Source organism: Mus caroli, unplaced genomic scaffold (assembly GCF_978045245.1).
Source record: "Mus caroli unplaced genomic scaffold, Mus_caroli_1 scaffold_5, whole genome shotgun sequence".
Lineage (NCBI taxonomy): Eukaryota > Metazoa > Chordata > Mammalia > Rodentia > Muridae > Mus > Mus caroli.
The window spans coordinates 26,430,395-26,457,839 of record NW_028227260.1 but is presented as its reverse complement, the minus strand read 5'-3'; the positions used below and the strand labels follow the sequence as shown (position 1 = coordinate 26,457,839).

Below are 27,445 nucleotides of genomic sequence, written 5' to 3'. Positions count from 1 at the left end.
TATTGTCAACTGCCATTCTTCCTCCAGTATTTTAGGAAAACTATTTTCTTAATTCCTCAGTTTAGATTTATTTTATCTGTATTTGTGTTTTCCTGACGGATCTCCTTGAACTGGACTTATGGCTGGTTGTGAAACACCATGTAAGTACTGGGCACTGAACTGCAGTCCTCTACAAGAACAAGTATGCTTAACTACCGAGCCATCTTTCCAGCCTCAACCTTTTTAAAAAATAAATAAATAAATAAGCAAACAAAAAACCAATAAATACTATTCCACATTTCTTGATTTCTTTCAAATAAGATTTTGAAACCCATGCTGAGCCTTTTAAAATTGTGGATATTTAAACTTTAATTAAAAAGGCAAAACTAGAGGAAAGTTGCTAGATTTTGTTAGCTCAAGCTGCTTAGCTGCCAGATCTGATAGGAAATCACTTTTGGCTGAAATATAAACAGTGCCAAGTTGATGTAAGTTCTTGGTTTAGGAAGAAGACCAGGTCTCAGTTGCCCTCTTCAGACATGCATGGGCATTTACCCTACAGAGAGTCATTGTGGGTGCAGGGAAAGTAGGTGACACAACAAAGGGCTAAGCTAATGAGCTATGAGTCACAGGTTGCAGAGGAGCATTCAGGCATCTCAGTGCCAATGCAAAAAGTCCTAGGAAATGCAGCAATTGAAATTCTGAGCTTACATTTAAGGAAATGTGTTGATGTTTCACTGCGGTGGATAATTATAATCTATGCATAGTAAGAGGGAGCAGCTAGAATGCTGGAGACCCAAGACTTTGGCTCACCACACCCTGCTCCCTAGGGCAAGTAGTCTGCATTTAATTTGTTCCATCCGAATGTTTCCAAGGATATTACATTTTCTATTTCAGAACCCAGAAATGTTTTATTACTGGATTCTGCTTTCCTTTTATTTTCCCCACCTATTCCTTTGAGGTATCTTTTAGTGTTAATTATTTCTGGTCTTCCATGCTTAAAAACATCTCTGCCTTTGTACTTTATGTGTCTTACTCTATCTTAGGTATGCTGGTACTGGCAACAAAAAACTGAAGCCTTTAATGATGCATTAGTCTGTAAATATAAATACACATCAGACAGTCATTAGCAATTTCTTGGCATTAGCTCACACAGCATATACAATAAATAATAAAGTATTGTGCCTCATATATTTAGAGCCTTAAGAAGTCATTTGAAAGAGAACTATTTGTCCCTTGTAATACACATAGAATATGAGGTCCAGATGCTGGGCCTCTACCTATTGACTTCCTTTTTTTTTTTTTTTTTTTACAGCCTGACACTGAAATCTGTAACTATAATCTGCTGATTTCTTGGACTCAATGCCAGGCTCCTGCTGGATACAATGGAAGCCTCTCATAAGAACGTTAGCAGAGGACAGGACTACTACACAGCTGACCTCATTTGCGTGTGTGAATGATAGAGAACATGACTGTTTTCTGTGTGAGTGCGCTTGTATGTGTGTCATCAGTGAGCTATCTCTTGCATAATCTAAGATTGAAACTAGAGGGCTGTAGAAAGAGCTAGCGCCTCCCTTGCCTGTCTGGCTGCTTTTGCAAACCTCCTGTCTAACAAGTAGGTCAGCTCCTCCTGATCAAATGATATTACAAATGGCTTCCCTCCATTATCCACTGTAATGGTATCTCCCTGGCGAGGCTCTCTGAAACAGCACACCCCTGTCTCCGATAGCAGAGTTCTCTTTGTGAGTGCTCCCAGAAGAGGCAAGCTCCAAAACAAGGCCGTCTAAGAACTGGTACAATTGGTCAACAAAAACTTTTGGAGTTCTATCAATAAACGAATAGCCTTGGGTCTTTGGATGGGAAAAGCAAATGAACTCAGTAAGTACCAGCCTGAAATGAGTTGATACGAAAAAGCTACACTTATTCTGTTAGTTTCAAGAGGTTAAAAATGTGTATATGAAAAAGCATGTGCATCTTTCTGTTTACTTGGATATATATTGTGTTGTAGTGTCTTGTTGAGAGGGAAATGACAAGAGTTGAGGAGTTTATAGTATCCTAGACTTGGTGACTTTGCCACTTAACCTATACTCTTCATGGAGGATAAAGAGATGGTACTGACTTCCTTGCTGTGTTGATGTGAGACACGAACCAGAGTAGAACATGGAAGTTATTTTTAGAAATTACAGTATATATATATATATATATATATATATATATATATATATATATATAGAGAGAGAGAGAGAGAGAGAGAGAGAGAGATGTTGTTAACCAGATGCTGGCTGCCTTTGAAATGATGCCTATTTGCTTTGCAGTTAAACTACTGCTAGTATTTGCGTATTTGCAAGCATGTCTTTCTTGGCTCAGACTTGCTCTAAGTAGCAATGTAGGCTTATGTAACATTCAGAGCTGAAACTAATGCCTAGAATATATAGTATTCCATTTAATTGTCTTAAATGCAATGCCTGTTGGGAACAATAAACTGTACCAGCCAATATGATAGTATGCACTTATAATGTTACCCTCATGGCTCCTTGCAGTTTGAGACAAGATGACAGAACTCCTAAGTTGGGCCCACACAGCTGTCTGTGGTTAATGGATGACTTCTCCCTTGTTCACCTAGTCTGAGAGTAGCGGTGTGGATGTAGAATATCTTAGAGACTCAGATGCAGCTCGTTATCTTTTTCATAAAATACCTTCACTGATATAACATATTGTAGAAATTAATGTCTGAAACATGTCTAGAAATGTTCAGATAGCAGTTAATAGAGAAGTGGAAAGTAGTGTGTAATACTTTTTTCATATATATTGTAGTGTTATGAAAGGCTGCATAAGTTTTCCTTTTCCTTACTTTCTGTGTCTCTGTCTCTGTCTCTCTCTTTCCCCCCTTTTTTTTTCTTTCTTTGGTGGTTGGGAGGAAGGAAACAATTTACAAATTATCTACTAGATTTTCTCATGTTGTCATTCATGAATGTTTGAACTAGGCAAGTTTGTTTGCAAATAATGCATGCAAAATAGAGTGGAATTAGCTAATTACCAAGACACAGCTTGTTTCCCACTGATGTCTATGCCTAACACTTATATAGCCATCTTGAAAATGTGTGTTTAGGGTATAGGGGAATGTAGGAAAAAAGACAACAAATATAATTCTTGAATCCTCTTTCCTTCCACCAACGTATAATTCAGTCTATACATCATTCCAGTAAAGATAGCAATTTCATCTTTATATAACCAAAAATTGATTTTGTATTGATATAATTCTCTGAGACATATAATGACTTTAAATCTATGCTTATTCAATACTTTGAAGTCTAAAGGCTGTCATTAAGTTTTACTCCTTGATGTACAGCACTAATTCTTTTTATGCAGAACCTCCACAAATTCTCCTCCAAAGAATTTCTGTAATACACTCATCTTTTAACAGAACTCTGTTACAAACATACTATGTTTCTGCAATCCTAAAATCCATCTTCTTTCATGTGTCCTTGTGTTGAGTGATTGTTATGTCATTACAGTTCCTTGAACATTCTATTCCATTCCATTCCAGTTTGTTCCTGTCTAGTCTAGTCTAGACTAGTCTAGTCTAGTCTGGTCTAGTCTAGTGTATTCTATATCTATGTGCCAGACACATTACAGTTTACCCTGGACATTTCCTTTAGGCTCTAGGACATTTCCATCCCAGCCTTATGCTGTATTGCCTAGTTTCATATACAAAGGATATTAAACAATGTTGGTGAGATCACCAATGTCAGTTAATAGGCTTATGTTGCTGCTGGTTTTGTGGTCTGTGTGTGTGTGTGGGGGTGTTCTTTTTATTATGGCTGTACATTTGCTAGGCTCAGCTTTTTGTTGAAAGGCAGACAACATACTTGTTTTATTGCAAAAAGTATGCAAATAAATAATTACATAAAATGTAAAAGTACACAGATGCTTATTTCTATGTTTGGCTCTCATGGTACTTGTTTAAAATACTTATTTCACTTGCTTATGGCTTAATAAACGGTCTGGTAAGTGGTGGTAAAACCAGAGTTTCTGACTTCTCATCATACATATACATGGCATATAGTACCTGTAATAAATGGGTATAGTTGACATTTTGGCTGCATCCTATTCAACATATATATTGTAGTATGGGTTTTGATCATATTCAATAGTCTATAGTTGATTAGTTTTCTTTCCCCTTAACTTTTAGAATCATGTAGATTGGTGGTTTTCTTTTTTAACCTCCTGAGAGTTTAGTCTGGTACTGCATAGCATGAGAATGCATGTTGGCAAAGTGAGAGAGTAGCAACAGTAGTTGAACATTTTTTTCTTTTTTTCTTAGATATTTTCTTCATTTACATTTCAAATGCTATCCCAAAAGTCCCCTATACCCTCCCCCCACCCTGCTCCCACCCACTTCCAGTTCTTGGCCCTGGATTTCCCCTATACTGGGGAATATAAAGTTTGCAATACCAAGGGGCCTCTCTTCCCAATGATGGCTGACTAGGCCATCTTCTGATACATATGCAGCTAGAGACAAGAGCTCTGGGGGTACTGGTTAGTTCATATTGTTGACTTGAACATTTCTAATCATTGCATCTATAGTTTCCCTGTACCATAACAGCTAGTTTTAAGATGTAAGTCAGTAAGGGGCTGTGGGTATTCATACAGTGACCATGCACACATGCTCTCACACTTGTGGATGAGACTGAGAAGAGAGAGAGAAAGACATCAAAAATAGGCATAACATATCATAGTGATTTTAAAATAGACTGTTTAGGATCCTTGGTCATAGTGAAATTAAAATCCTTTAAAAAATAGTAGATTCATTTCAATTGAAATTACAGAAAATATGTCAACACTAACTCCCAAGGGATGGTTCAAAAATACATAGCATCCACAAAAACCATTAGAATTCTTTGTGAAGAAATATAGTAGCTTTGTAATCAGGTTACAAAAATATATAAATTGGGGCTGGTTGTTCATTAGTGTTAACTATTTTTCCACAATGCTAAGGGCCAGTATCTGAAATGGAAACACATGTCCTCTGGCTAGATCTAAAGTGCCACTCAAAAGTTTCTGTTGTAGAAGTGAAAAACAACAGTTTTTTGATTGGACTCCTAGAGAATAATAGTGCTTTTGTATATACTTGAAATGGAACCTACAGCCATCCCAAACAAAATAGTCTCTTTTAAGATCTTGGAAATAATGACATCATATGCAGATTGAGGCAGTGATCCATTTGTAGTGTCCTCTGTAGAAAGTTGTCTCAGAAGAGGACCTGACACAGTAAATTGGTATTCTTTACAAACATAACATAATAGGATTCTCTCTTTCAACATTTCTGGAAGAGTACAAGATACTTCCCACTTGGGGAAAAATACTTTAACACCAAGGCTTCCTTGTGAATACATTCCCTTTCTCCACTGTTCTCAAAAGCATACATTGAACCACTTGCTTTAAAGGTGGCTTAACCATGTCAAGAAGGTAATTTTTGTTTGTACTTCAAAAAACTTGACAAAGAACTAAAATAGTATTAAGATAATTTAAACAAAATAAAATCTGCAACATCTATGCAAACAGAGAGTGTTTAGGTCATGCTTCACATTCCCATTGGAGAACTGGACATGCATTCTTTAGTCTCAGCTTCATCTCTGTAAAGGTTGATTCCAAGCCTTCAGATGACCTCCTGATGAGACAAATGAAGCTAAAACAATTGCAGTTTGTTGAGAAGTAAATAGCCTTCGATATAAGCTCAGTTCTCTGCAAAGTTCCTGGGATATCATACCATGAATATGGTTCTGTGCATCTATGTATGTATGTATGTATGTATGTATGTATGTATGTATGTATGTATGTATCTATCTATCTATCTATCTATCTATCTATCTATCATCTATTCATTATATATGGATTTTTGAAATTTGAGTTGTAGATTGTTAGTACAAAACAGCTGCCTTTAGGTTCAATTTTCTATCTCAAGTAATCCTCAAATCTTCAAACTAAAACATACTTGGTATTATAGCATCAAGGCCATCAGGTAGCCAGAAAAGGAGGAGCACATAAGCATGCTGCCTTTTTAGAAAGTATAATTAGGAATGTGTAACTAGGTATGGAAGCCACACCTATCAATGAAGAACAAAGGAGCACAGTATGTTAAGTTACGTAGTTGCCCTAGAACCCTTGTTGTCTTGCCTGGTTGTGCAAGATCAGATTTATTCCAAAGAGGGTATGATTGTCTCTTTGACTTCTATCATATCAAGTTGAATAATACACCATCAGAAAATATGTATCATCTGCAACATGGTAGCTCTTTATCTATGTAGGACACAACCTTCCAGAAATCTGTCTCTTGGTATTTCTACTTAAATACTCAGGTCCTGCCCAGTAACTTTCACACTTAGTTTTTTAAATCATTTTTTATTAGATTTTTTTCTTTATTTAGAGTTCAAATGTTATCCCCTTTCCCAGTTTCCCCTCCGAAAGACCCCTCTACCCTCTCCCCTTTCCCTGCTCCCTAACCCACCCACTCCCATTCCTAGTCCTGGCATTCCCCTATACTGGGGCATAGAACCTTCACAGGACCTAGGGCCTCTCCTCGCAGTGATGACTGACTAGGCCATCCTCTGCTACATATACCGCTAGAGCCACATGTCCCACCATGTGTTTTCTTTGATTGGTGGTTTAGTTCCAAGGAGTTCTGGGGGGTACTGGTTAGTTCATATTGATGTTCCTCCTATGGGGCTTCAGACCCCTTCAGCTCCTTGGGTATTTCTCTAGCTCCTTCATTGGGGACCTTGTACTCCGTCCAACAGATGACTGTGAGCATCCACTTCTGTATTTGCCAGGCACTGGCAAAGGCCCTCAGGAGACAGTTATATCAGGCTCCTGTCAGCAAACTCTTGTTGGCATCTGCCATAGTGTCTGCGTTTGGTGGTTGTTTATGGGATGGATCCCCAAGTGGGGCAGTCTGTGTATGGTTGTTCCTTCAGACTCTGCTCTGAACTTGTCTCTGAAACTCCTTCCATGTGTATTTTGTTCCCCCTTCTAAGAAGGATTCTGAGCATCTGGGCTAATATCCACTTATCAGTGAGTGCATATAATGTGTGTTCCTTTGTGACTGGGTTACCTCACTCAAGATGATATCCTCCAGATCCATCCATTTGTCTAAGAATTTCATAAATTCATTGTTTTTAATAGCTGAGTAGTACTCCATTGTGTAAATGTACCACATTTTCTGTATCCATTCCTCTGTTGAGGGACATCTGGGTTTTTTCCAGCTTCTGGCTATTATAGATAAGGGTGCTATGAACATAGTGGAGCATGTGTCCTTATTACCAGTTGGAACTTCTTCTGGGTATATGTCCAGGAAACGTATTGCTGGATCTTCTGGTAGTACTAGGCCCAATTTTCTGAGGAACAGCCAGACTGCTTTCCTGAATGGTTGTACCAGCTTGCAGTCCCACCAGCAATGGAGGGGTGTTCCTCTTTCTCCACATCCTCGGCAGCATCTGCTGTCACCTGAGTTTTTGATCTTAGCCATTCTGCCTGGTGTGAGCTGGAGTCTCAGGGTTCTTTTGAGTTGTATTTCCCTTATAAAACTAGATGTTGCATAGCTGAGATTATTGTAATAATAAGTTAACATTTGGACAGTATTTCTCCAGCCCAGAACAATCAGTCACAGACCAATTTATTCCCAGTGGCTACATGAAAACTGTGAGCTGGGCCAGTAAAATAGGATGCCACAGATGAAATCAGTCTGGAGAATAGTATATTTAGAAAGATCAAAGGTCAAAATGCAAAAGAAACTGTAGTTCATTAGCCCTGCTTTCACATGTACCATTACCATGTGGTACTTGCCGTATTAGCATATACTCCACCTTGTTTGTTCATTGTACCTTATGCTCTAATGTTACAGTTTCCTCTCCAATTTCTCCTCCCAGCCCCACCCACACTTTCCCTCTCTCCTCCCCCCATTTATTCCTCCTCCCTTTCTCTTCAGAAAAGGGCAGTCCTCCCATGGTTATCAAATAGCCACACCCAACATCCTTTACTTGCCAGTAGTCCTTTAGGAAGGTAGTGGGGCATCATGGACTATATATATCGATTACATTTAGAACATAGGGAAGTAATTTAAAATTTTACTACTGTATATTAATTATACAAAATAATGAGATTAATTATGCTATGGGATAGATGTACATAATGTACTTGGATCATATTTATCTCTTTCTTATCTTCCTTCATCCTTTTTTCTGGTCCTCGTTCTTGTACTAAACTCTCCTTTCTACTTTAATATCTTATTTAACCTGTATTCTGCATGTGAGAGGAAATCATAATACTTGTGTTTTAGAGTCTGATTAATTTATTTTGCTGCTTTCCAGTTGCATTTATTTTTCTACAAACATGATTTCATAAAATATAGTAAAAACTTTAAATTTCCCTCATAAGATATAGCTAATAGGTAATTATTGAATTATTAATCACTAAAGGAATTTTGGCAGACTCTTTCTTCCTTCCTTCCTTCCTTCCTTCCTTCCTTCCTTCCTTCCTTCCTTCCTTCCTTTCTTTCTTTCTTTCTTTCTTTCTTTCTTTCTTTCTTTCTTTCTTTCTTTCTTTCTTTCTCTCTCTCTCTCTCTCTTTCTCTTTCTTTCTTTTCTCTCTTTCCCTCTTTCTTTCTTTCTTTCTTTCTTTCTTTCTTTCTTTCTTTCTTTCTTTCTTTCTTTCTTTCTTTCTTTCTTTCTTTCTTCCTTTGTGACAGAGTTCCTCTGCATACCCTTGGCCATCCTGGAACCTGCTTTGGAGACTAGGCTGGCCTTGAATTCAAGAGATCCATCTGCCTCTGCCTCTCCAGTGCTGGGATTAAGGTCAAGTACCACCACCCCCTAGCAGAAGACTATTTCTGATTCCAGCAGTTATTTTTACTGCTGTACTTATGTTCACCTACAGTAAATGTCCTTTTATAAAGTGCCATGATAACTTGTATTTGGATAATTAACATATTGCTGTTAGTACTAAGTAATACTTGATAGATCTACTGAGATTCCATTATAGCTAGGTTTGAATTAGTTTATATGAAAACCACGAATTCATTCAAAAGACACTTTTAGAACCTCACTTGTGCCTGTGAAAGTCAACTCTTTTAACGGGAAGACACACTTTTTCCAGTTCATCCTCTGAGTTGGATGAAACAGGAATATCCCCCAATTTTGACACAAGAGCCTAAGTTACAGAGAAATTCAGAATAATTAATAAATTCTTAAAACCTAGGCTAGACTGTTCAATCAAGGTACCTTTTGGGGACATGAACTATGACAGAGAGTAAAATTATGATATCCTTCGGTGTGCTAGAGCTCTACCTTGGGCCATAAGGTCATTCAGCCCACCTGTTTTAGTTGCTTGCTTGGAAAAAGATGGACATCGTCTACCAAGGACTCAGGTACTCAGAAGTAAGGAGGAGACATCAAAGCATGCCAATGTTAAAACAGCTAAGAAATTGTAGCTGAGGGCCACTAACAATCAACATCCAAGCTTGAATCAACTTAAAGTTGTAAAAAGTTTATGCCAACGGCTGGACTGAAAAAAATAGTAATTGGAAAAAAGGAAAATGAAAAAAAAAAAAAAAACTTGTGCCACTTGACCATTTTGATCATCAGCATAGGATTTTAAGGGACTGTGAAGTGCTCACTGAGAGACTGTGCATGAACAGCAGAAAGTAGAGTTCCACTGTGGATATATCAAGGGAGCTTACACATTCACATATGTATATTGAAAGTCATTAATGTCTTCATTTACTTGAATTTTGGTAAATTGTCTTATTAGCCTTTGGAGAGGCTTTCTCTTTGCTTGGTAAATTTGAGTGAGTACATGAGAGAGGAAGGCTGTGTCTGAGATGATAGACTCCTGGTGTATACCAGACTGACATTAGACATCTCCTCCCTTACCTCCTGTTTACCCCTGTTTTCTCCGTAGGAGCTGTGAAATCAGCTGCAACTGAAAATGTCTGACAGCTTGGATAACGAAGAAAAACCCCCAGCTCCCCCACTGAGGATGAACAGTAACAACCGAGACTCTTCAGCACTCAACCACAGCTCCAAACCACTGCCCATGGCCCCAGAAGAGAAGAATAAGAAAGCCAGGCTTCGCTCTATCTTCCCAGGAGGAGGGGATAAAAGTAAAGTATCAGTGGCCGGGAGTTCAAAGGGGGACAGTTTATTCTTTGATTAGCACTTTCTTGCTTGGGGAGTCTATTCTGGAGCCCAGGATGCTCCAAGCTTGCTTGACCTTTCACCTTGAGATGTTGCCATTTGTCAGAGGATCATGTGTGATTGACTTCCTGTGTGGTAACAGAAAATACACATGCTGTGTTCTCCTCTCACATAAACTGAATTCATAGATTTAAGTTAAGGGAAAGCACACTTGGCTGAGTGTATAGACACCAGCTGACTTTCTGAAAACTTAAGGTAGAATTTAAAGCAAGTTATTCCAAACTCTAAGTTGACCATCTGTGATAGTTGAGTGTTTAAGTAGATTGACTTCTGTATATCTTCTTGGTGACTGAAGATTCTGAGTTAAGTATATGGGAATACGTGCAAGTTACCTACAATGTTTTCTGTATGAATCACAAGGTAGGAAGGAAAACTTGGTTTTCTCTATTCCTCAATCAGTTGTCACCTACTTAATCAGTTCCATGCTCATGAAAGACACAATATATTATCATTTACCCTTTACACATATTGTGTAATAATATATTGTGTATCATTTACACGGTATATTATTATGTACCCATAATACAACTTGTTGCTTAACTAATGTATGCTACCACTTTATGACACTTAATTCTGTGATTTTATTTTAGTAAGTAGCTTATAAGGTTGTATTAACTGTCATAAAGCTCTAACATGGCTTCTGTAGATGTAACTATTGCACAGGATGAGAATACAGAGAGCATAAGGTTGCTTCATCATTGAAATTGGCCAAAAGGGAAAGAAAGGTAATATCTTTGGGGGGGGAGTCATTATTTATTGGTGTCTGCAAGGTAAAATAAGTAGTTTGGTGGTATTTATACAGTGTTAATGGATTTATAATTTGTATCATAGGAAGAGCTGAAATTCTTGTTAGTAACTGTTTCTTGTATGTTTTTGTTTTCCCTTCATGGCCTAAGGATTGAAGAGAAGTAAAAGGATGACTTTCCTCCCACACAAGGGATCTGTGACCTTATAGGGGGGCCATGTTTGCCAATACTTAAGTAGATCTTAAAAACTATTTTCTGAACATACTGGGTGGATTGAAAATTGAAAGTCACTATCTAGAGACTGAGTCATTTACAGTAATCATGTCAAAGAAACAATCCCTATACTACATCTGCTACATTGGCAGACAATGGACGAATAATGGTCTGCTCTACACACATCGTTGGTGCTATTGAAAGTGCATACTTTTGGTGTCTTTGAAAAATCTTACTTGTCCTTTTGAAGAGCAGGAGTTTAGGAAAATGAAGGAAGTTGACATTTCTGTTTTGTGTCAATAGTAAAACTACTGCTGTTCTCCAGACTAGTATCCAAAGATCTTCTCAGGGAAAAAAAATATCTGAGACAATTTTTTCTTGAACTGTCATGCAAACAGAGGAGCCTGGACGACTTCATCTCTCATTCTGGAATGGCTTGAGCAGTGCCTTCTTAGAGAAATTCAAGGCTAGTTGAAGGAAAAGAACCTTGAATTCAAAAGTCATGTAGATTCCTACCATCCATTTGGTACTACATGTATTTACCAATATTTACATGTTCTAGGATAAACACTATACTTAATACCAGCTACACTATGACTTTTAGTTTCTATAGCAATGAATGATCAAGCCATTCAGGAAAACATACATTATTTAGTAGTTAAAAAATCTCACAAAGGTTCTGAAGGGACTAATGTGAGGGATTCTTACACCATTATAATGTATCCTTAATAAAAGAAGCATTAGCTAGTTTGGCAAAGCTTGGTATTATGTTAGTGCAACCCAGAAGATTTAGCAAGAGATAGTGAGACATCTTTCAGGATCTCTGCCTGAAGGCAGTGAAATTTTGAATCAAGTAGAACCTATAAGTGATGAAATTGTTGTGTAACTAAATTTGACTATGATTCACACTAATATAGGATAGGGTATTTTATAGGATGCTCTTCAGAGAGGTTCTTCTATGAAGATGTGATTATCCTAAGAGACAATAAAGATAATTAGGAGGTTTTGAGACTGGAAGATAAAGTTAGAAGAAAGGGGAGCTATTATTATTATTGTTGTTGTTGTTATTATTATTATTTTAGAAAAAGAGGAAAATATTCCAAGGAAACTAAAGAATACTGGGATCTTTTCATATCATAAGTTACCTGTTCAAAAGTCATCAACTACAATTTACTATATTACTGGACAGCTGACAAGCTACCTTCAGAGAAAGTTTGGATGGTTTGATTGCACTTACAAAGTGCTATAGTAGTGGTTTTTTTCTTTTTAAAGACTGTAATGAGAAAAAGTTAACGTCAAAAAGATCACTAAGGTAGTGGAGTTTAAATGCCTCTACTGGATAGCTGTTAAGTTGCCTTCACAGCATGAATGAGTTCATTGAACTTAATACAAAGATTGTTACATTTCTTCCAAAAGGCCATAAGCCACATGTCTTCTTCACAAGGGGGTAAAGTCATTAAATAATGCTGTTTATATTTATCTTCTTGATACAGCTTCAAGATGGGACATTAATGATTCTGAGTACATTTTTATACATGATGTGAATGAACAGTACACCACCGTACATTGCTTCACAATCCTCTTCATTTTCAATCCCATAAAGAGTAATCTGTATATTCTTATCTTCCCTGGAAATCATCTCAGGATCTAAACAAAGCAATGATGAGTCTTTCATTATTGCTATTTTAAGTGATGAAAACTCTTCTTGTTCTTTTTATTTAGTGCTTTATTATTATTATTATTATTATTATTATTATTATTATTATAGCATATAAAGTATTTATAAGATATTTGACAAGTTCACTTGTGACTTCATATCTAATGTCCTTGTTTTTTCTCCTATCTCCAAAATTTCCTCAGTTACCGTTTGCTAGCTTCAGGTTTTTCTAGAAACCTGAGGACCCTAAATGGGTGAAGAGAGAATGTTGTTTCTCTATCCATGTTTTTTGATGGCAGTTTCAATAGCATCACAGTTTTTAATTAATAATAATTTAAGAAATCATTGAACTTGGGTTCTGCGGGTATTTTTCTGGCAAGAATGATTGTGACTGTTGATTAGTTGTGTAGCTTCTATGCACTTGAATTTTTATCACCTGACAAATGAGGATGGTAGGGTTTACCATGCCTTACCAAATCTTCATGATGACATAAGGTAGTTGTAATTACCTGAGTGATACAAAACTGACTACAGCTAGGTCATTATGAGGTAATATTATTATGTTTGTGGCATTTGACAGCTTCCACAACCAATAAACTAGGTTGCTGAACTTAAACCTTTTAAAAGTACCTTTTGCCATGACTAGAATTTATATCTCAATTATAGAACACTTTAAAAAGAAAATTTTCTTATGCTCATATAAGCCAAAGGTAAATGATTCGATTTTTTTCCTCATAGACCCTCTTTTGCTCATCATATCATTCATGATATTATTCATCAATGTCAACTTGTAAAATAAAGATAAGCACCTAGAAAATAAAAATCACTCATAATCATAAATCCCAGAAATTGTGCTAACATGTTGGTAGATTTCTTTCTAGATTCTTCATGTAAGAGTGTGTGTTACTTGTTTTGTATATTTAATATAATAATATATATATACAGCTTTATCTTCTGCTGTTCTATTTACCATTTTCTCTAGAATATTTGCCTCCATTTGAAAGTCTATAAATGTAATTTTTAATGGTATATATATATGTGGACATATGGTGGCATCATGTTTAAATTTAGCCACTTTCCTTTTTTGATTTTTGGATACCTAGGGACTTTTCTAATATTTTTCCACTATATATAACATATACTTCATTACTTAATTGAAAATAGTTCATTTGGTTGCCACACTGGGAAATCTGAAATTTTCTGTTTGTATTAGAGAACATCTATAGGTTAGTTTTTTTTTAAGAAGTCTCTTTAATAGCTACATTTCGTTGACCAAATGGAACAGGAGAAAGGTAAAACATAATATGGAGTAGGTTTCATTTGGAGATTGAGGATCTGTCATTGTTGGAGACAGTTCAATGAGCTGAGTCTTGGTGTTAAAACAATGTAGGTGGCACAGTTTGGCACCATTTTTTTTTTGATCCTATACTAAACAAAATTCGAAGGATTTAAACCTAGAAATGAATATAGTAATAAGTGGTTTGATTTTACTGTGAAATGTGGGTCAATTTATGTTTCTCTTTTGTGGACTACTAGAAAGCTTGGAGCCAAATGTGTGGTTCATGCATAGCCATTACAGTGACATTTCTTGGTTTGCATGCACTTTGGCCCACCTGCGTTCAGCTTCCTTTTATGTTCTTAACTTCATTTTTGTTTTTTTCCCTTTACATCCTTATCTATTTTGAATATACGGGCTCATGTTGTATTTTGTGTATTCTTATGTGTCAGCTGGCATCCAGTTTGGAATCAGGTGGTGAATAAGTACATGGATGAATAAATAAGCTCATTAATAAATATATAACTATAAATAAACCAGTAAGGAGAAAGCAATGAGGCAAATAAATGCAGCAAGGATCCTGAAAATGAAACAGTGCACCCAAGGCAATCAATGTTAGCGAGTTGAAGCTGGAAGAACATATGAGAAAGAAGCAGGCAAGGTTACACTCCAAAGTGGCCTCTTCTTCATGGCATCTGTTTCTCATGTACTTGTGTGTTTTATGTCTTGTACTGCTCTTGAGCCAGCAGCACAATGTAGTCTTTAGTCTCTCTGCTGTCTTTATAAAACGCATTTAATATGTACTTTTTTTTTCGTGAGGGAAATCTGGAGAGATCTGTGGCTTAGTGACCGGGGAATTATATGATGGCCCCTTTGCTTGGAGGTATAGGAGGAAATAGTGGGATAAAGATCAAATTATGGTATATAGAAAATGGTCACTCATTCCTGACTACTACCTGGGTGCCACTCTGTGCTGCAGGGACCACACATGAACATTCCTTGTTCTAGTCCATTTTTGCAGCCATGAGAGTATAAGCTTAAAGCATTTAAATATATAGTCTAGAGCTACATTGGAAAGACTGGAAGCCAGAAACATTTATGAATGTCTACATGCATCAAAGGGGCTGACTATATGCGTCATCATGGGCCTGCCATTTCCTTGTGCTCATCTGATCATTTCCCTGAAACAGTAAGTAGCTCGTGAATTAAGCTTGTAGCTATTCTTGCAGATTCATGTACCACTTTGAGGTTTCATCTGTACATACTGTCTTAATAGCCATTAAAGACCAGGCAGAAGGACATTAGCTGAATATTTTCCCCAAGGAAATGAACTATACATAAAGAAAATTCAAATAGGCTAATTAGATCCTATGAATGACTTTAGCAACTTAAGGAAGGAGAATAGACTTTACATACTGTAATTTCCGAACTACATATTGATGTTTAAAGTCGTGTTCCTCAATCCTCCGATGAGGTAGGGCTTTCCTTGACGCTGCTTTATACAAGAAGCCATGTCAGAAAACATTAAATGACTCCCACAAAGCTGATCCACCATTTATAACTTGACAGACCTGGCCAACACTCAAGCCTTAGTTCAATGACTTCTTGTCCAAACAAATGAAAGCAGTTGAGCTTGTTTTGAAAATATGTTTTAACCAGAGGCTATGTATATGTGGAATTTTTTTAAAGGAAAGAAATGGAGAAACAGATGACTTAGCAACAATGACCTCGCTCAATTTTTTTTTTCCTTACAGGCTTTTCTTGATCTTAGCACACCGTACTAACAGTACGCAACTAGATTTTTTTTTTTTTTGGATGCACAATTTTCTGCGATTACTAGATTCTTTTGAAGTCTTTTAAACTATTTCCTATAACAATTGTAATATTTGATGCTTATAAAATTATAACATTGGATAAGTATATTAAGATAGAATAGAAGGAATGCCCATTGTTCCTTCCCTTGTGTGCATTCCTAAGCCAGCCCTGTTCCTTGCTTGATAGGAAGAGCCTTGCTTTTCTATTCAGATTCAGTGTGCATTTGCCCAAGATGCTAGATTTAAGAAAGAAATAGTTATGTGGAAAGTTTTTAATTTTTATTACTATCTTTTTAACTGCACTTCAATGTCAATGTCTTTAAACATTTGGAGCCAACATTAAAAGTGGTGTTTTCTGGCTGGACCTAGGCTTCCCTGCTCATATGTAGCAGATGTGCAGCTTGACCTTCATGTGGGTCCTGAACAACTGGAGCAGGGGCTATCCCAAAAGCTGTTGCCTGTATGTGGGCTATGTTCTTCTAGCTGGGCTTCAATGGGAGAGGAAGTGCCTAGATTCACAGAGACTTGATGTGCCAGGGTGGAGGGATACCCAGGGGAGCCCCACCTGCAAGGCAAAGGATTATGAGAGTGGGTGTCTGAAATGGCAGTGAGTGGAATGTAAGGTGAATATGTTAAAAATTTTAAATTAAAAAAAAAAAACTTAGCAGATGAGATGGTTCAACTTGCTCTCATGAACAATGACTTGAGGTCCATCTGAGGGACATTCATGGTTGTCCATGATCAGCTTGTCCTCTGATCACCACATGCCAGTTAATCTATACACCTACCAACCCATAATCACACATCTCACACACAGACACAAACACACATAAATGAATGCACTTGCATGTGCACGTGCATGCACACACACACACACACAAACTTTAAAAACATTGAAAAATAGTCTTTTGTAAAAAAAAACCCAGCAGATTGCAAACATTTGCTCTTTGTAATATTTGATATTTTGTCTCATCACTACAACCAACCTCTGATGGTTAAAACCATTTTTTCTTCCCACCAAAAACAAAGTAAGTCTGTGGGCACATTAATAAGATCATGTGAAATTATTTGCAATTATCTACACTTCAGTAAAAGTGCAGCCTAAAATGTATATATCACAGCAAATGATGTTTTTCAAAATAATATTTTTGCTTTTATTAAAGTTTGTGAAACCAATACCAATGATAAGAAAAAAATCTATAATTAAATGTTACCTCAGAAGAAAAACAAAGTGGTGTTTTATGCCTGATTTTCCAATGCCATTGCCACGAAGTATTTCAAATAGTCTCAATTGTAAAATAATGAATTTCAAGGCTCCCAAATTGAAAACTAGACAATTACTTTTCTTGCTGTGTAAGGAAAGATTTAAATGTCAGAAAGAAAGATTTACATGTCATAAATTCAGGAGGTAAGAAAATTCTGTGGGACTCCTCCAAATAAGATATTTCTATGTAGAGCCAGAGCATTAGGGACTAGAGACTTGGCAGAAATCAGGACCCCTGGGATTATTGCCCTAGGAAGAACTATTCTGAGGTACTTATACTTAATCAAGTATAAAAAGAGCTTCAGAAGGCTTCCACTTAAGCCTGACAACAGAGTGCACACCATGCTCCATGACTGTGAATCAGAAGATGAGACAAAATGATAGCAAAATGAAGTAAAAGAGCAGCAACTCCATATTTAATGCACCATCTTAGTAGTTAATTATATAGTAAAGTATTTTAAATCTCACAAACCCACAAAGGCAATATTTTATAGACAGTCCGCATGTCTCACCTAGATAAAGAAGGAGCATCTCACGAAGAATTGCCTGTTAGGAAAAATGAATGTTGTCATCCAGAGAATGTGGATAACACTTTAAAACTGCTCTTCCAGAGGACCCAAGTTCAATTCCCAGCACCCACATGGCCAGGACTTTAAACACAAATGTAATTTATTGATGTGTCAATTCAGAAGGAAGACAGTCTGGAAGCATGTCTGAACTGCTTGTGTCTTTCACTCAGACAATAGTTGTGCTGGCTTTTGATATGTCCAGTGCAGTGATGAACGTTGTAAGAGAGCAAGCTCCTTATCCTTGGGAAGTTTTCCAACTGCAAAAATAATCCATGCATGTGTGCACATACATGCCCAAGCACATGTGTACACAAAGGTACACAAAGGGAGAGGGAGACAGAGGGAAGCAGAGAGAGAGAGAGAGAGAGAGAGAGAGAGAGAGAGAGAGAGAGAATAAGAAATACCCAGTAATTGGCCTTCGATGTGAAAGATGTCGTAATAGGTAGATCCTTTCATTTCTCCGTTGCATAGCCACCATTAATTCTCAGCCCGAGTGAAGCCTGATACTACCTTAACAGCACCACAGCACTACCTTGTCTTCAGAAAAGCTCCATTATCTCACCCACTTGCTCACAATCCTTTCCCACACATTCTTTACCATTATCTCTAGTTTCATCCTTCTGTCCTTCTTGATTTTCAAGACTATTTCCCATGTGTTTACTGTTGTCTTCTCATTTAGTATGTTTGCTATATGCTTTCTTCTGACCTTTTACTTCTACCGTCTTGCCTACTTCCTTATAGACTTTATTTACCTGGTACTTGTGGCTCATTTCTAGTCCTACCTCTACTTCACTCCGACTGTCCACTAAAGATAGATTTATTCTAGAACATTTATTCTCTATTATTCCAATTTAATTCTCTGTTTTCTCTAGTCTAGTAATAGTGTTCCACTTTATTAAGCTCATTCTCCCAGTTAATTTGCAACTTTAAAGTATTGCTTAAATTCCTAATGAATCACCTAGCATAATCTGTCACTACAATGAACCTTAATTAAATACTTGATCCTAACTGAACCATGACTTATTCAAAGAAAATGAAAGGAATCTGATTTTAATCCCATATATGAATGCTTACATCAGAGAACTATCCAATCTGAGTGTTTACTCTTCTCTTGAAAAATATTTCTGTATTTAAAATATGCTTAATATTATGTTTTTCTGCATTAATGTAGCTTTAACTGTTTAAATTTTGCTACATGTACTCGAACATATTGCATAATTTCCATGGTCTTAATGATTTCTGTATGTAAGCTTTTAGGGCAAATGTCTGTAGAAAAGCTTTTCTATGTCTGTCTTCTGCCATTATTATTGCTTGCCTGCATGCTCAGTATTCAGCTAGAAAGTAGCCAGGTGGTGGTGGCGCACGCCTTTAATCCCAGCACTTGGGAGGCAGAGGCAGGCGGATCTCTGAGTTTGAGGCCAGCCTGGTCTACAGAGTGAGTTCCAGGACAGCCAGGGCTATACAGAGAAACCCTGTCTCAAAAAAACAAAACCAAAGCCAAAAACCAAAACCAAACCAAACCAACAAACAAACAAAAAACAACAAAAAGGAGCTAGAAAATAATTCTGGAAATATCTTAATGACAGATAATCAAAAGGAAGAACAAATGTTTAAAAACTCTGGAATTTTAGGGAAGAGAGCAATTAGACCTCCTAGAGCAAGTAAGACTCACCTGACAATTTTCTAAAACAAATTACAGAATGGGAACAGCGTTATTGACGGATGTCACCTGGGGGAGACTGGTTGTTTCTCTGTCCCTTAAATCCCACCCAACTGTGTTGCCAATATATATTTTGACACAAGTGACATCTGACAAGAAATGAGACTGAGTGAATGTAGAGTCATTCCCTCCAATTGGGTTACAGCAATGACACCATCAACAAATTCCTATACAAAAAATAACTTTATAGTGTGACCTTCATTTTCTTGGCCTTCTTGGTGGACCTGGGTCATAATTTCCTTGTTAATAACACATAGCAAATAATAATGGTCTGTCTTCATAGGGCCATTTCATGCAATAAAGGCATTAATCTATCTATTCATTTGTTCATTCATTTGAGCTGTTATGAAATATTGAGTCTTGTAGTGTTTGGAGTCAAAGAAGTCATAAATTACCATCCCTGCCTTTAAGAAACTGATGGCTTGGTAAGAGGCAAGTTGGCTAACGATTAGCATTTACTATGGTAGAAAGAAACAGAAGAGGAGTAGAAAGAGAAATTGGTTGGAGACTGGAGATTAAAGCAGTTAGAGAAGGCTTCCTGAATGAGATGACCACTAACTGAGGATAGCCTTAAGCCAAAAAGTATCTAGAAATATATAAAAAGTATATCTATCCATCCATGTAAAGAGTAAGTAGATTTTCTAGTACAAGGAGCAGCATTGTAAAGGCAGTAGGCATGAAACACTGCTTCTTGACATTTCATGGATATAACTACAAGAATTTCAGATTAACTAGTATGAAGGATGGGAGAGGACGAGGTGGCATGATGAAGCATTGGAGGAACAATGCAGATCAGAAATGACTAACTTAGGGACCAGTGCCACTAGAAATAGCCTAGGAAATGCAGATGTGGTATTTAGAAAGGAGGATTGATAAAGGTGGGTAATGGATCAGGTAGCAAGAAGAGGAGCTAGAGAAGGGTGGGGTAGGAAAGAAAGGAAATGTAGTTTCATGTTGCTTCACAAGTATTTACCATAAAGAACCAGAGAGGCAGCTAACTGAAGATGTCTAAGGGCAACTATACTGGGGTTGGGATTGTGCTGAGGCAAGGCTGAAAGTATATATAACATGTTGATAGTATAGATGCTGAAATAAAGCAGGTGTATTGAAGAGATGATTCAAGGGAGAGTAGACTGATGAGGAAAGGTGACCTAGGGCAGCTTGTAGTGAATGCTATCTGAACAACCAACAGGAAAATCCTCTTATAATAAGTCCTAAGAGGAGAAACAAAGATAAAGAACTGGATTCTAGGAAATAGCCATGTACAGGAGATTCAAGACGTTTATGATCAAAGATGTTTGTTCTTATTGAGAAGACAGTGGTTATAAGGTGAAAAGTGGCACTTGGGAAAGGAAGACATTAATGTGTGTCTTCGGGGAGATATTACAGTTGTTGGAGAAGTGAGAGATAAAGTACAAATTGATTTGTGTAGATGTTTAACCCACATAAGGAAGTGCTGAGTGACTCCAAGAGAAGCCATTGGAATGAGGAGACTGAGAGGTCCATTTATTTATTTTTTGGGAAAATCTCAACATGTCTTCTAAGCCTGAAGAAAAATTTCAGAGAGAAGTGAAAGACTGAAGAAGGAAGAAGAAAAATAATCTTCCAAGAATCATTAGTGTCCTAACAAGGGTTTGCTATTTTAATAATAATACAGTCCATGTTATCATTGAATTCCTCCAGTTGGAAATCCTCAGAAACTTTAGCATATAAATGGAGGAAGTTTAGGGTTGCATTATGTCAAGGTAGAACTTTGCCAGACAATTGTTAGAGCTCATGTGGTGAGAGTTTCTAAAACTATAGAGTAGGAGCCATTTACATGATGCATCATAGAATGTAGGTCAGGGAGGTGGTAGATTTGCTTCATTAAATAGATGAGAGCCAGAGAATGTAGGGTTTCTTAACATCATTGTAGAAATGATACAGGATATAAGGGGTTGACAAAATTATAAGGTTAGTAGAATGGGAAGCTCAATTTAAAGCATGAGAATACAGGGTTGAATATTTCAGACAAAAGGTCAGACAGAAAGAATACTTGGTGTTCTCCACCCTAGCCATACCCTATGTCTGGTGTATATATATATATATATATATATATATATATATATATATATATATATATATATATATATATATATATATTCCAGTTACTACCTCTAAAAAGCCTGACAGTTCTAAGTAGACATCAAACATTGAAATTTTATATAAACCTCTGTGGTATTCTGGTACAAAGCCTGATTGAGAGCCATTCCTTTAAAAGATGATGTAGAGAGTGGATTGAAAGAATAGAAGGGAGATGACAGTGATCATATCTGAGGAAGGTCAAGGATCCCCTGAAGGAAAGGGTATGAAGAAGTTGGCCACTGACATCTCCTGTTTCATAGTAATGTCAGTGTAGAGATTAGAATGGAAGCCAGGAAGCCAAAACTCTTCAAAGGATGCATGGGCTTCAATGAAGGGAGCACGACAATCACCTCAACAGGAGAGTAATTTGTAGGCAAGTACAAAAAGTATTCCCCTCAAATAAACGCCTTGGAATAAAATGATAGAAAGTGTAATGTCATTCTGTCAGGTGGAATGGTCTTGGGATAGAGAAGAATAAACAGCTTCCCCTAGGGATACCTGAAGAAGAATTCACCCTCATCAAATAAGTGACAATCCACACATCTAAGGGCTGTGACACATCATTTTTAGCATAGATTCCCCATCCAGATAATGGTAATTTACAGAGAAATTTAGAGCCCGAGGCAAGGAATGATGAGAGCATGTAATGAATAGCTTTAATGTAGGAGCCAGTTTTTCTTAATGGTATAAGGTCTAGCTCTGGAGAGAATACAAAATATTAGGTTCATGTATAGAAGGGATAGTAGGATACAAGAGGAGCTTTTGTTTCTTTATAAGGTGATAGAATAGAGATAGATAGCAAAATATTAGAAGGTTTAGCTAGCCCTAAGATAACAGGGAAAATTTATTCATACTTACATGGTCCAAAAACCAAATGGCATTTCCAATTTGTGATACAACCAGTAATCTGAGCCGGGCGTGGTGGCGCACGCCTTTAATCCCAGTACTCGGGAGGCAGAGGCAGGCGGATTTCTGAGTTCAAGGCCAGCCTGGTCTACAAAGTGAGTTCCAGGACAGCCAGGGCTACACAGAGAAACCCTGTCTCGAAAAACCAAAAAAAAAAAAAAAACCAAAAAAAAAAAAAAAAAAAAACCAACCAGTAATCTGTAGCTTTGCTCTCTGTTCTGGCAGAATATGGGAGCAACACAGAGAAAGAGGTGCTCACTTGGATTTCTTCTGTTCCCTGCAAATACCAACTGTGAGCTAATCAGGTTGAATCTTAGCCCAGACAACTAAGTTAGCATGAGTTTTAGTATACATGAATTCTTAGGGGAGATAAACTCATTGTAAAATTCCCAAGAAATGAAGTAAAATAAAAATCAGGCATCTAAGCTCCATTAAATCTCTACATATCTCCTGAGGGTTAGAGCAAAAGTTGCTTTTTTTTTCCCTTGAAAAACCATGAAGTCATCAGTTATGTGGATCGCAAGCTTAGGTTCTTGGAATGTAGTGAGAATTAGGTTCAAGTACTAGTTCTGACTTTTGTCATCTGTGTAAAACTGGGTATATAGTTTAAATGAGATAACCCTGGGATTTGTTCCTGGTGAGTCTTCCATAAAAGATTGTTATTGAATATTCATGCACAATACAGGTGCTAGAGAATGTAAGAGTTAAGGTGAGGCTTGTTGTCAAGAGTTTTGACTTTTAGCTAGAGAGACAGAACATATAATAATCCAGTATTGGTAAGTGCTAAGCTTACTAATAGACTTAGAATGTATACTGGGTGGTACTGTATACATAAAACAAGGTGGTACTGTGAAAACATAAAACAAGGAACATTGAACTTTGTCTGCATACAGAGAATTATATAGGATTTGCCATGGTGGAGGAAGCCCAAGAGAGAGTCTTCTGAAAAGGACAGGTAAAGTGCTGTGCCCGGTGTTTCTGAAGCTTTGATATGATCTCCAACAATATAAAGAAAAATAAAATAAAAGTAACAATAAAATTGGAGTAACCCATACAGAGCTGACAGGAGACAGAGACAGTAAGAAATTCAGTGTTCCAAGTCATAGCCTAGACCAAATAAAAGCTTGGAGGTAAGAGAAAACCCAGCTATCCAGGAAGCATAAAATGAATGTGGATGGTGGGTTCCATAGCAACAGTAGAACTTGGATATGTAAACTGTGACCAGGTCATGAAATCTCCTAGATACCAAGTTTGGAATAATGAATTTTAATATATAAGTAATTAGTTGAACATATAATGATCTTATAGGAAAGAATAGAATCTAGTCACAGAATAGAAAAATAAGTCAGAGGGGGCAAAATTGGAGGCAGTGGGCCAGAAGGGAAATACCAATGCCTGGGTCAAAGATAGTGACTTCTGAAACTATTTCAGGGGATAGAATAAAAAGAAAATATATGAGCATAGTAAAACTCTAAGATGGCTCCTGAAATATTGGTTTTGTTGCCTGGGCCAATGTAATATTACAAAGTAGTTATGTGGGAACATTATGACTTGTATATACAATTATTTTTTATTTCAAATTTTCCTTTTATTGAAAATAGTTTTTTTCTACAATATATCATGATTATGGTTTCTTCTAGTACCTACTCTTTACAGTTCCTCCTTACCCCTCCCTATCTGGTTCCACCTCTTTTCTGTCCCTTATAAAACAAACAGGTATCTAAGGAATAATAATAAGATAAGATAAATCTAAAGCAAACCAATTATAGTATGACAAATCAACCAACCAACCAAACAAACAAAAAGAACCAAAGGAAAATGCATAGCAAATGCATACAACACTTTTAAAGACTCAAATACACCATCCTATGAATGCCTATGGTATGATTTGTATTTCCTCAGTTTTGTATACTTCTTTATCATTTCTTCTAATCATCTATTATAAGGGATGATCTCTTCTTGGCTCCATTCCTCCCCAAAGAGGAGTCTAAGACTATGCTACTCCTCCAGTCTGGTTGGATAGCAACACTATTTCCCTGAGACAAAAAACCAGAGGAGCAAGTTTGGCTTTGTTATTTGTTTGCACTTGGCCTCTAAAGAAGGCAAAACAAAAAACAGAAAGCAAAAAAAAAAAAAAAAAACAAAAAACTTACCTATCAAGCAACTTTCTAGAAAGACACTTTGAGTCAAATCTATATAGAGATTTGCTCACGTGGAGTATTTATATCTAAGACAGTATGTCATAAATGTACAAGTCAGTAGAGAAGCGGGGAGAATTTACTTACTGGCAAAGAAACCACAGATGAAGGTTGATATAAAGACGTGGGGCATATAACAAGGACTCTTCAAATGGAATCCAGAGGAGTTATGGACTTCTGAAAGAAAATGCAAAATTGTGTATATCTTTACTACTTTTTGGTGGGCATAGGTCTTATAGATTTCTTCACATTCTTCAAGTAGAATTTGGCTCTACTTTTGACCTGGTTTCTCTGACATGAATGAAGTGACTTCAACAGGCTTCTGCATCCAACTGGACCACTTCCAAAGCCCCAAGGAAGCTTGATAGAATTGTGAATTATGTATTTATAATTTTCTATTGTTCTTTACTTAATGAAAGCCTTCTTTTCAAATCGTATACAGTATTTAATACTACACTGTTTTGATCTATCTCTGTCAGCCAGATTAGCAAGTTCTTTGACATAGGTTTGTGTCTAGGAGAAAAGAATATGTGTAAAGAAAAACTGCAGAAGGACAAAAAACATCATAATTAAAGGTAAAACAACAAGCACAGTGATACTCAAAGAAATGGTGGTTACTGGATGAGGATGAAAAGCAGAACACGTCGTCAAGGAAATAGAGAGACATGTGGTTAGCCATGTCTGGTAAGGATGGGAGATCAGAAATGAGGGAAACAAAAATGAAGTTCACAGGAGTTACTTCAGGCAAACAAGAACAAGACATGGCTGCTCCATTTGCCCCTCTGGCTGACTGCTCTTCCAAATGTCCTGAGTTCAGTTCGCAGCAACCACACGGTGGCTCACAACCATCTGCAATGGGATCAGGGGATCCGATGTAGTCTTCTAGTGTGCGTCTGAAGACAGCTGCAGTGTACTCATATAAATAAAAAATAAATATATCTTTTTTTAAAAAGACATGAATAACAAACTGGTCTAAACCTTAAAAAAAAAAACTATAAATGGCCACTAAGTTATATAAATCTGCAGAGAAATCTGGACTATCAAGAAGTCTCCATATACTGGTCAGTAAGGATAATATCAGTTACTAAAGTAAACTTGCTATAAACTATGGAATCTTCACTAAAGTGAAAATACATGGTATATATATATATATATATATAATATATAATATATATATATATATATATATATATACTAGAAAGCGATGAGTCTTGAATCTTAAACTTAAGATTTAAATCAGTGAATTGTCTCTCTGTAACTGTTTTATTGAGCTTTCTTATGCAGTTTATGGAAGCCAAAACTATACCTTAAATAAATACATGTTAACATTTTGTCTTTAGCCAATAAGAAGAAAGAGAAAGAACGCCCAGAGATCTCTCTTCCTTCAGACTTTGAGCATACGATTCATGTGGGTTTTGATGCAGTCACCGGGGAATTCACTGTAAGTAAGCTCCTTATTTTGTTTTGTAAGCCATGAAAAAATAAAACCTATTTTCTTTATGAAATAGGTTTCAAGTAAGGCTTGCTATATTCCAAAATGTCAGTCTGAAGATGGACTTTTCCTGGATAATCATAAATAGAAATAGAAAATGCGCAACAACACTGACAAAATTATTTTGACTATCCTAACACAAGTGTGTTATTACCCAATAAATTTTAATTTACTTGAAAATATTTATTTGCCAAGGCACAGAAAATGTAGCTATTGTAAGGAGACCCTGCCTGAACCTGTTCCTTAATCTTATAAAGTGAATCAAAGAATGATTTATTCAATTTGACTAGTGAAGGTGATTCATCTGAATAATTCAAGCTTTCCAGTGGGTCCTGAATTACACAGATCAGATAACTACAGTGCCAAAGTCTCGGTAAAATTTGCCTAGTCACTCCTTTGATTTTAAAATCATAGATTATTTTTAAAGATTATTAGTAGGTATATTTTTATAAACATTCAAAACCACAATCCCCATGTTTCAGGAAGAAATATTGTTAATTGTATATCACATATGTATTAGTAGCTAGTTGATGAGTTTACATATATACTATGTATGAATCATCTATAATAATTACCAACATGAATTAGCTGCATACAACAGGTCTAGATTGGTTTTTTCTTTGAATAACTGCAGTGCTCAAATACCACAGTGTCTCAGATACTCACCATCTTCTTCCTCTAAAGAATGAATTTGGCACCCATTCATTAGATGAGTGAGGGGAGAGATGTTGCTAGATATACGACTCCATATTTCAGCTAATTGTTCTATACTAGTAAACAACTCAACCAACGTGTACATTCTGAAACAATAAAGAGCTTCAAATGAATTTAGAAAATTAAAACTTTGATAAAAATCACAATAATTCTTGTTTTCGTTAAGCTAGAAAAAAATTACAGATTTTGTAGAACCCAATTTCCTGCCTTGTAGCATAATGGTTAGTGAATGGACTATGTCATGTGGTTAAATAGGGGGAAAGAAGCAAGACAATTTTATTTGAAGAACTATGCTATATTGCTGAATTGACAGACAAATTTTATTTTATTTGTTCAATTCTGGAATTAAGCAGTGTAAGAATGAAATAAAGTAGAGTAAATGTCTTGGCCTCATAAATTAGTGTAGACTAATTATTTCTATGTTCTCAGTAGCAAGCAGGAAAAATGCTCAAAAATAATGAGACTGCTGAAATTGAGATAGATACAATTTAATGAATTTTGTTATCTGAGTCAAAGACATTACTTA

At 36.5% G+C, this 27,445-nt stretch overlaps 1 protein-coding gene across 12 annotated transcripts in view; it reads left to right on the top strand.

The window, feature by feature from the left end:
- Nucleotides 1-27,445, top strand: part of Pak3 (p21 (RAC1) activated kinase 3) — a 283,410-nt gene that overhangs the window by 178,082 nt on the left and 77,883 nt on the right. For 6 of the 12 annotated variants that reach the window (XM_085837993.1, XM_029473398.2, XM_029473393.2 and 3 more), the window contains 2 exons: nucleotides 9,931-10,132; nucleotides 26,054-26,154. In XM_085837993.1, the coding sequence (XP_085694119.1) occupies nucleotides 9,958-10,132; nucleotides 26,054-26,154 (276 nt within the window). In that variant the 5' untranslated portion in view covers nucleotides 9,931-9,957. Of the gene's footprint in view, nucleotides 1-1,291; nucleotides 1,460-1,481; nucleotides 1,855-9,930; nucleotides 10,133-26,053; nucleotides 26,155-27,445 lie in introns of those variants that run through there. The other 6 variants (XM_085837990.1, XM_029473395.2, XM_085837995.1 and 3 more) reach the window with 2 other exon arrangements.